This window comes from Coffea arabica, chromosome 8e, assembly GCF_036785885.1.
Source record: "Coffea arabica cultivar ET-39 chromosome 8e, Coffea Arabica ET-39 HiFi, whole genome shotgun sequence".
NCBI lineage: Eukaryota > Viridiplantae > Streptophyta > Magnoliopsida > Gentianales > Rubiaceae > Coffea > Coffea arabica.
In genome coordinates, this window is record NC_092324.1 from 8,376,010 (window position 1) to 8,386,997 (window position 10,988).

Sequence of the window (10,988 nt, forward strand, 5' to 3'; positions counted from 1 at the left end):
CCTGGAGTATGATTTTCCACACAACACCAAAGACCTGTATATGCCTTCACACGCTTCCTGAACAAATTCCGATTTCAAAGTTCCGAATTACCGATTTCGATTCCGATTCACACCCCTATCATCAGGAGTCTAGCTGGTCCTTTAACAAAAATGAAAAACTGAGGGGCACAATTTTAAATATCAAGTCATTTATTTTGCAATAAAATGATTTTCAGATTATTTTTTTTCCCAACACTTGTATTTATGCTGCTAAGTGCAAAGAGACCAGCAACAACTATCTTTCAATATGCGTATCAACTTTTTGTTCGCACTTTTTTCAATTGGACAACCACCAAAATCCTTTTGTAAGTATGCACATAATACAAACTATGCTATCTCAGGAATTAGCTAGTCAGCCTATAGATCTATAGATATGATCTTACATGGATGGTATCTATACAGCTCTATTGGTGTCAACAATGCGGCTGTAGATACTAGAATAGTTCTAGCATGTCATCCTGCTGCACTGCTCAAGTTACTTCAACAGCTGGAGCGACATCAATATGTACCGGTAAGAGGTGTTAAAGCAGGTGGATGATCTTCTTCTGGAGTTTGAGGTGGTTTAGGTTTCCAATTGGGTTTTTCATCCCAATAGATGTCATATAATATGTGACCTGGAGTATGATTTTCCACACAACACCAAAGACCTGTATATGCCTTCACACGCTTCCTGAATTTGTCCTCCCTTGACTGATCATTGGTTTGTTTGTGTTAGTGCCTTTACAAAATAGAAATAAATTTCCAGAAAGCTTCATGAATATCACAGACTAACACGCTTTCAGGCAAGCATATTATGTACAAATACAAGGAGAGAGAGATATATTACCTTATCAGCGAAGCCTGTGAAGGCATCTTGCATGGATGAGAACTGGATGACTTTAACATCTTTGAATGATGAGAATACAGTCTTGTACTGATTGAAACAACCAAGTTATAATGTCGGTCAGTTAACAGATATTCAAAGTCTGATGGATTGGCAGATATAAAATACATGGAACTGATAATGCAAATGATAATACCACAAGGTAGATGGAAGAAATGGAATGAATTCAATCTTTGTTTGTCTGGTTATAGTCCACCATATGTGAATTTTCTAAAATACAAATAACTAATGCTAGAAACAATGAGCATTGAGTTAAGCTGAAGAAAATAACAGGTTAATTGGTGCTTGATGTATTCATGTAGGCAAATTTTGTTATCAAATAAATTAAATTAAATGAAATCTCAATCTGTTCATTTGAGCACCTAATAGAGTTGTCAAACAACCCCAAGTCCATTTTCCAATGATCAACCATTATATTAATTCTATATCCCGTAAACTACTATTAAATAGACCATTTCCAGCAAGAATGGTTGATGGTTTAGCAGCAAAGTTGCTGTAAACTTAAAGATGCCATTCTAATGGTCACCCTGAAGTAATTTTCACAGATTTCTGTTTACCGGTATTTGAAGTAACACAGGTAATTGGATCTATTGATGGATAAAATGTCAATGAGCAGCAATATCCAAACCTTCATGTAGGAAAAGTTCTGAAAACAAGTTGAATGACTATTATATGTGAACAGTAAAAGTCTTGGAATCCACTAAATAGATCCAAAGTCTAGTGTCGTAATCATATTTACCGTTTCTTCAGAACTACGTTTCGGAAATTTGAGAACTCCCGCTTGACTTGTGCTGTTTGAAACTTCACAACCTCGTGACCCCTCTTGACAAAGATTTACATCAAGCCATGATTCCTTCACCTGAAAAAAAATCACCAGAATCAGAGTTTGTCGCCAAGATGTCATAAGAGATGCACAATCATAAGCTGTTGTTTAGCAGCTTGAAGGAAAACCTTCTTAGGCATGGAAGGATTCGCAAATAAAGAATACTCCCTAATTCTGATCGGTGGTCCAAATTCGTCCTCTGGCAATTCATTCAACATTGTCTTAACCTGAATGGTATTACAAGGAATTAACCGAAACAGAACACACAGCTCATAGGAAATTATAGATGTATTGAACAAAAGATTATACTCATATGCAACTATTGTGAGATAAGATACTTAAGATGATTCCACCAGCAGCATAAGGTGGTAGTCTTTACAAATATTGCAGAGCTTCTGTAGAGGAAATCGACTTTCATGCCTTGATGTATGAAAAAACAAGGCGCCTTGAAAAGTATTGTGATAAAAAGAAGCAGTTTCAATTCAGTTTCATGAAACTTCAGAAACATTAAGAGTCCATTACCATTGCTCGACCACAGAATGGAGTCTGTTCATGCACCTTGAAAGAATCTATCATTATTAGTGAATCAAATAAGCAGAGACTACTTTGCAAATACATAGGGAAACTACTGCCAATTGCAAATGTGAATTACTTCTAAGGCCAATTCTAGATAGTCTTATACCAAGTTCATCCCTTGCAAGAGGACAGGACATAAATTTTCATTCTCCTACCCACAACACCATCCTATTTCTTTTGGTCAGCATAGGGTACGGGTATCACAATGGAGAACAAATTAACTAAGCAACCAAACTGGTTTGAGTGGGTCATAATTTTTTCTGCAGAGCATAATTATAATAATTATATGTTTTGGTTTTCATTATTATTCTCCTTGGGGCAAAATAGTCCTATTTTAGTACCTCAAACACATGATCCAAAGGACAGATAAAAGGTTGTTTCGTCATACTGCCTGGCAAAATTCCAGGATGTCCAAACCATAACCTATCCAACCTGCACCAGAGCGGAGGCATTACCTAAAATCACAAATAAGAACAAAGAGAGATCAAGACATGAGAATGGTGCCGCGTCTTAGATTCCATTGACTTTTTACAGACAGTCCACTTCCAAGGTAATTTGATAATGTTATTGAAACAAGATTAAGCTTCCGCAGACTGGTAGTATGGAAAGTATCATGAGCAGACTTACATTCATAAAGAGGCCATGAAAATCTAATTAGTGCTCATGTGGCATCTAGCTGGGACTCTTAGTAAACAACCTATTGCACTTAACAGGGTTTAAAAAGATTTACACCTTAGAAGTACATTGTCTAAGACAGGGTTTCTTTACTTCTTTTTCTAGTCATCCATTCTAAAGAATTTTTTACAAGGTTATAAAAGATTTACATCTTAGAAGTACATAATTTTAGACTGGGTATAAGAGGAAAGGATTCTTACCAATGTACGATTCAGCAATGAAGCAACAGCAAGTGCAGTCCTTATTTGTTTGATCTGCATAAACACATATAAGAATGAAGCATGAGAAGACATTGCAAGGTAATAAACCAAAAAGACTATGGCAATAGGCACATACTTGGTAATTTACAAGATCAAAGTGTGATTCAAGATTATGTTCTCCATCTAGTAACAAGCTCTTGGGTATAGAAGGTTTGAATGTCAAGAACCCTCCTGCGTAGGATTCTAAAAAACATTACAAATTCAGCCTTATCACAGCAAGAAATGGACTGGGAAAATGAAAGCTATGAATACCAAAGTGATTCAACAAACATCACAGGAAACCGGTGACTAGTCAACACAATAGAATACAAGCAAAGAAGTTCACGCTTGAATCTGGAGAAAACAACTGCATATTCTTCATGTTTAAGAATGTATCCATTTGTTAGATAAAACTCATAGAAACACAAAAATTGAATAAGAAGTATCAGAAAACATTTGTCCCCCTTTGCCACAGTTAACACAAAATGAATTTCAAATTCATTGCTCTCTCTTTGACGTCTAGGTCTGTCATTACATTTCCTGGGTTCTTGAATTTTGGTTCAACCAACTTATTAACATGGAAAGAACCTCGTCCACTGGGAGCTCTGATAAATACCAAGGAACAGAAATAACAAATAGCAAAAGAAAAGGACTTTCTCCCTAGCATCAAACAAAAAGTAATAGTTGATTGAAGTGTGAAGAATGAAATGATGTCAAAAAGTAGTAGATGGGTCAGGGCTCAGAAAAGTACATGATGTACGCTATTTTGGATAGGCTCAGGACTAGTTGCAGATCTTTCTAGAAATTCTTTAACAACTTTATTGCAATTTTGGGGGAGAATGTAGTAATAACAGGTATATTTTAGGCAGAGTGGTTCTGCAGCAGTCGTGGACATGTCACTGAAAGTTGCACGGAGTTCAAGTTCTTTGGCCATTTTGCATCTCAAACAAGACATTGTGGAATGGTGATATCAAACTTAAAACAGCAGGATGATCATAATCAACAACTATGTCTGACCCAACAATCCACCAAGCAGAAACAGCTTCATAGTTGATGATCTGCTTAAAATTATGCATGAGTTTAAAATTAGCAAGAGATGGGATGGGGTGAGGATATATAGAGGCCAGCACCACATGAGTAGAGCTTAGATAACCTAGTCTAAAATTTTCATTATTTTCACAATAAAAGAAGTAAAGACTTTCAATTCATACAGCAGTAAAGACCATTCATATATGAATTACATATTCCTTTTAGTTTATTGGTTTTCTCAGATGTAACATGATATCAAAATTATCAATCTCGAAAAATGAAAGCTATACATCTAATAGCTCTTTAAGGATTCAACACCTTTAAATTATAGGCATCTTTTCTGTATCATATTCGGGCTCTGGTGAGGTCATCTCATGTTTTAAAAGATAATAGCCAGTACTACCGCTTGAAATATGACAATATATGTAATTCTAAAATGTGACTACGTAGTGTCCATACCTCATACACTAAATTTAGTAACCAGGTCAGAAGAAATTTATAACAACAGAACAACTTAAATTTATACATTCCCTAAAAGAAATAGCTCATTCCAGGAGGAGAAGCAATTGGGCAGCAAGTAAGACAAATATGGCGATGATAGAAACACGAGGGTCCCAAAAAGTCTTGGTAAACTAGTTATCTTATTTGGATAGCTGTTGCGACCCAGGACAAGGAATTGAAAATATGATGCCCGGAAAAGGAAATATAACACATTCACAGAAACATTTAAGTATACAGAATGAATATAAGCGACACAAAAGGTAGTCAATACAAGCCATTTATCAGAAGGGAATCCATGCAGAAAGGATCTTCAACATTTAGAAGAAAAAGAACCTGACGCGTTATAGTAATCTGGTGGATCATAGAAAACCATTGCTTCTCGTAGCCTGTGACGCTTTCCCTCAGTTCCAGCATATTGAAATGTGGTATGTACAGCGTAAGGCTCCAGTCTGAGTTGTTGATACATTGCCTGTAAAATAGCATAGGGGTACACGAAAATTTAGACCTAAAATTAGTGTCAGTAAATGAAAAAAAAGTTCGTAAATTAGCCAAAGATGTCTACCTAGTTGTTACCTGCGCAACAAAATCAGAAATTGAGAAGCAGAAAAATAGCATCATTTCAGGGGCTTACCTGGACAAAGTAAGTATGGCCACTGCAAAAAATACTTGCAGGGAGAAGACCTAGCTTGAGGTTTCCATCATAAGCATAGGCCAATCCACTTTCTTCATCAACAGATGGACCTAGCTGCCTCCGGACAAGATCATTGAAACCATTCTGATCCCATAGATTAGCATCAGCTAGAAGCAATTCCTTCCACTCTCTTGCCAATTGTTTTGCAGAATTGGATGGCCGCCAGTGAAATATACCAATATTATATGCAGCACCAACTGTGCAAGACGTGGCATTTCATATGGAAAATGGCAACATAAGAGTAACTTTTCTTAGTTATGTTTGAGGTCTTTGTTTTTCAGCATTTAACTTAATTTAATAATTCTATATGAAATTCAAGCACAGCTATATGATGCTGAAATACATCAGAGAGAAAAGAAAAGAAACTTAATTGAATGTGAAAATATCAAACTTAAGAACTGATGTTTTACAACTTAATGGTGAACTTCTAATTGGCTAGTTTATGCAGGCCCAATAGTGAAACTGTAAGCATTCTATTGAGGATTAAAATTGTACGAATACCTTCATATCAGCAATAAAAATGTACACCAGCTAATTTGTCTTTCATATGGGATAATTATTGGTGTCACCCACGCTATTAGGGTTTCACGATACTTCAGTTTTAACTGTGGGAATACAAATTCAGAGAGAACTATCTCATTAGATATTGTAAGACTAGTAGTAGTGTAAATTATCCACATGCATGATCAAGCTGTCAGATATTCATACTCTGTAGTCAAAAGACTAAGTACAGGTTTACATGGTATCGCTTGTTTCAGCCATGACAACTGGCAGACTTAGTTATCATCAGCAGATACGCTTATGCTTTAAACTAAATAAAGTTTCACTTGTGACTTGATTTCTATGCGTAAAACAGCAGCATGAATAAAAAGCGCTCATCAAGTTCCATTTGCTCTACTCCAACAATCTTACAAAAAATGAAATAACACTTCCACAAAATTATTTACACATTCACTGTTTCAAGAGGCTGGTTTTGGCGGATGCACAATAGTTGATCATATGCACCAGATCCCTGGAAAATAAATATCCTGACAAGTTGCTCCATGGATTGACTTTTATCCAAAATGTACATTTAGACTTAAAATCATAAATCTTGTCAGAATAACATTTAAAATACGTTCTTAAAGGCAAAAGGAGGTTGATTATACACATCAATAGGACCTTGAAATCAAATCCTGATCCACCAAAGACAATTCATTTGCCCACAAGAACAGAGGCACAACCTAAGATAGTCAGGTTTAATAGCCGTTTCTGGTAGGGAACCAAGTTGGAGGATGGTCAAGCAAATTGTGCTATTCACCTAATTGCTTCAAGTTCATAATACAGGTCCTAATTTTCAATAATCAATCATTATTATTCATCTTAAAGGCTCAAACAAGATGGTTACCACCAGATTGCATGTATTAATGCCTTCTGGCTAGCTAGTTACACAATACACCCCCCAGTCTCTAATGCAAAGCATAGAAAAATCTCACTTCACAATACTTAGTTCACTGATCAAGAAAACAACATTACGGACAGATTAATATCCTGCATACTGAAAGAAGATATATGAGGTTTGAGTTCAAGTTGATGAACAGGACCTATTTACAAAATGTCAATGAAGAAAATGAATGTTCACGATCCACTTTGGCCAGGAAAAGGGTTGCCATGCTCCCCACGTATTAAGTAGAAAGGCAACAGATTGGAAATGTGAAAGTGTCGTGTGATATCAGCATTTATGAAATTTAACTATTAATCTGAAATTAGTTTAAGTCATACTAACTCCATTAAAGGCACCTAGGGTTTGGAAGTGTTGTTACAGAACTAAGTGAAGTACCATTGAAAAATTCAGGAAATTTAAAGATTTTGTTTCTTTAGAGAAGATCCAACCATATGAACAAGCACACAAGATTACAGAGACATTTCCAGCATGGTATAACAAGACTCTTCAAGTCATCATGTAAGCTGCAGAAAATTCATCTTCCTATCAGTGCTCAAGAATTCAGTATTTACAACAAACAAGCTGCATGGTCATCATTATTCACCTAAAATAAGCGATAACATAGCAAGGATAATTCCGTATTCCTACAACAATATCAAGGAAGAAAATCTAGTCATTAGCAAGGGGATAAAAAGAAAATAGCAGGTAAGTAACTTCCTTCAAAGCTTACCTTGTTGCCAGTTGTCCAAACTATCTTCAACAACTGTTGGTACAACTTGATCAGTTGAGGTCAAGATATCAGCTTCAGGGAAACGTGCTAGATATGGCAGCGGATTCTGTTGCATGGAAATTGAGAAAGTGCGACAAACAAAAGGTGAAGATTAGGCATGCAGCTGAAAAGTCAAAACAGATTTTGGTATTGCGTTTAGAAGTGCCCAAAAATTACCTCAAAAGTTTTTTTTCTTTTCCTTCTTTTTGGACAAGATGGAACATTTAATCACCAAATTCATAAACAAACTTTTTTCAGAAACAAAATTTATTTGAAGGATGAAAGACAGTTTGTGAATGTGCACTCAAAACAAAACCAAAAAAAATCTGCATGACATTACTCTCCATTATCAATGTACAATCACCCTTCGCTTGACTGGTATCATGCTTTCTTAGGAAGGACTAGTAAAAGGGACTAGCAAATTCATAACTGCTCGCTGTTAAAGGCCATACTTAACCAGTTATACACAAATAATATTTTCTTCTAAACTCTAATACATTGTGTCAGGATCTTCATGTCTCTCTCTCTCTCTCTCTCTCGCACACACACGCACATGCGCGTGCGCGCACAAACACAACTATCCCACTGAACTCTTAGTTGCTCAAGATTCTAATTAGTGGATTCACAATCCATCAATAATATAAACACTACTATCAGAATCATAATACCTTCCTCACTGTCCCTCCTCCCTCTTGGAGATTTTGAGAAGCTAGCAATATCTGACAAATAGAATAATAAAGCTCTACAGACTTGGTGTCTTTGGTTTTTTTTTACAGTCGCTGGTAGAATAAAAGGTAGAATCGCGCCATCTTATCCCCATTGCACATCACTGCATTAGAAGGATTTGCACATCCAACTACCAATATTCCTTCCCTCCTTTCCTTTACTGAGATTACTTATGAATTCTGAAAATATGAGCAACAGCTGATTAATTCTTTGTCACAGTTGGACATACTTGACTGCCATTCATCCCTCCCTTCATTCCTCTTCCTCTCTCTTCTGGCATCCTTTGTGAAGCCAGCCAACTGAAGCAGTAGATTGACCAATGTGAGCTACTACTTCTGCCTATTTACCCAGCTCATAAAAGGTGCAACAGGACTTACTGTACCAGACCATTTTTCAAGCCAAATGGGGATCAGTCTAAAGAACTTTACTTGATCAGGCAAACAATTATTTGAGCAAGAAAGGTTACCTTCAACCAGACCACGTCTGTATCGCACATTAGTATTTCAAAACCCATAGGAAGAATGGCATCTATCAGAATGACCTTCTGCCTTCCCATCTTGTGAAATGCTTTTGAACCCCATCCAACATCTATCGTGCTCATATGGCCACCCATATCAAACACTGGTACACCTTTCCAGTAGAGAGCTTCAACCATTTTTGTGTCCATGGCACCTGCATCACAATTGAGTTCTTTTTGAACAATTAAGTCATTGTTTCTTGACCTCTTTCTCCAGCTTTATGAGAAGACAACTATCACTTACCAACAAGAAGGTTATCGACACCTAAATCTGTCAAGTGCTTTACCCATGTGAGTATGAAATCCATGAAAGCATAGTTACCAAAGGTGACTACTACAACATTATCCTTCACCCTTTGCTGAACCAGTTCCTTTGTCAATTTAAAGGTTTTAAGAGGTGGCATCTTAGAACCAGAAGGGGGGACCTCCCAAATAGGCATCATTGATTTGCTCTGTGTCTGGGAGGCGGAACCCAGAGACACATTCACAACAGTTAGATGAGAACAATTTGATACCTGGTTTTGGGCTGGAGAAAACGCAAGTAAAATAAGATACTAGAAGGTGAAAAAGGTCAGGCATGAATTAACAGCTTAGAAGAAACAACATCTTGATATTAAAGTCAAATAACATATGGTAGATACATAAACTTGCATGGAATCTGCATTTTTTTAATTTTGTAATAAACTGAAATCTGCTTATTGCAATAGTAAATTGCCTTTTAAGGACTGTTAGGGAAGTTGTACACCATCTATGAATATGACATCCCACATCAACAATCCATATGTTTAACCATAACATACATGAGCATTTTAAATATACAATTCGAACCTACTCTTTGCATATCTTCCTCTGCTCGGTTTATTAGTTCCTTCGAAACCCACATGCATGAAGTTTCACCAATGCAAAGTTCATATAATTGTGTTGGAACTACTAGATGTCATGACGTTATAACTACATTATCAGCCAATCTCAGAAATATAGTCCTTCATCATCCAATGGTTGACCACATTGCAACAAATGAACTTTTAATAAAGAAACCAGATAAAGTATCACAGACCATGATAGTGAAAGGGCCAAAAGAAAAACAGATTTTCCTTCAATTTATTAACTAAACCAAAATCCAAAAAGATAGAAACTTTATCAAAACAAACAATAAAATGCTAATCGAGAAGCCTTAAAAACGTCATTAAGAACTCAAAACATGAAATGAAAGGATAAACCTTCCTTAAACCCCAAATGTACCTGGACTGAACCAGAGGGAGGAAGAAGAAGAGGAGGAAGACGAAGATGAGGAGCTGTAAACTGCCGAGAAAACATAAAAAGAAGACACCACTACTCCCACCACCACAGCGGCATAGATGGTCAGAAAAACTGGCTTGTAGTTAGCCATATCTTTCAAGAGATTGTTCCAAGAAGCCATTTTTGCTGATATTAACACCTTTCCAAGAAAACCCACTGAGGAATGTGGATTTTAACTCAATTTAATTGCAAAACCCAATTTTCCTCATCTGGGTTCTCATCAAAACATCAAAAAATCTTCATGCCTACTCTAGGTAGAACGGGCTAAACCGTGCTTCAGGGTGGCGAAGGTGGAGATGTTATGGACCTTATGGTGGTGGAAAGTCAACACTTTACAGCCAATAGGACCATTAATATTTCAATCTGTCAACTGAAATTTGATTTGAGAAATGGAATGTGAATATAGAAATGGGCAAGTAGAACAAATCTCCAAATGTAACTGAAGAAAATATATATGGTAAAGATTTAAAGTAATTGGAGAGTTGGTGGTGGATCAGTAATGGTGTTAAGCTGGATTCATACATATTTAGTTGGCAGTCGATTTTCAAGTCTTCCAAATTTGGAAACTTTACTCATTACTGTGTTTTACCATAGAAAGAAACTTTCTTAATATAGCTAATTGCAGTAATTTACCGCGATGAACCGTGATTCTGAAACCACTTTGCTCTCTATCCAATGAATCTTATGCTCAAATTTATATCCTAATTCGTGTTTAAGCATTAAATACCCATGATATTCTTTTTAAAAAAAAAAAAATACCCCATGATATTTTATTTATATTTATTTTTTCCTTTTATT

The 10,988-nt window shown here is 36.2% G+C and overlaps 1 protein-coding gene across 6 annotated transcripts; it reads right to left on the reverse strand.

Annotated features, from left to right (window-relative positions):
- Positions 1–287: 287 nt before the first annotated feature.
- LOC113704303 (arabinosyltransferase XEG113-like) lies at positions 288–10,763 on the reverse strand. 6 transcript variants are annotated; one of them, XM_027226112.2, is made up of 13 exons: positions 10,134–10,752; positions 9,136–9,417; positions 8,841–9,064; positions 7,610–7,715; positions 5,397–5,653; positions 5,099–5,234; positions 3,333–3,439; positions 3,197–3,250; positions 2,663–2,776; positions 1,874–1,972; positions 1,662–1,781; positions 866–952; positions 288–729 (listed from the first exon to the last, which is right to left on the reverse strand). In XM_027226112.2, exons 1-13 carry the CDS (start codon positions 10,309–10,311, stop codon positions 538–540), a joined length of 1,956 nt encoding a protein of 651 aa, XP_027081913.1. In that variant the 5' UTR covers positions 10,312–10,752; the 3' UTR covers positions 288–537. The 6 variants fall into 6 exon arrangements, with proteins under 6 accessions (XP_027081913.1, XP_027081915.1, XP_027081914.1 ...); XM_027226114.2 differs by having other exon boundaries at positions 8,841–9,046; positions 10,134–10,750; XM_027226113.2 differs by having other exon boundaries at positions 3,333–3,427; positions 10,134–10,750.
- Between the last annotated feature and the right edge of the window lie 225 nt (positions 10,764–10,988).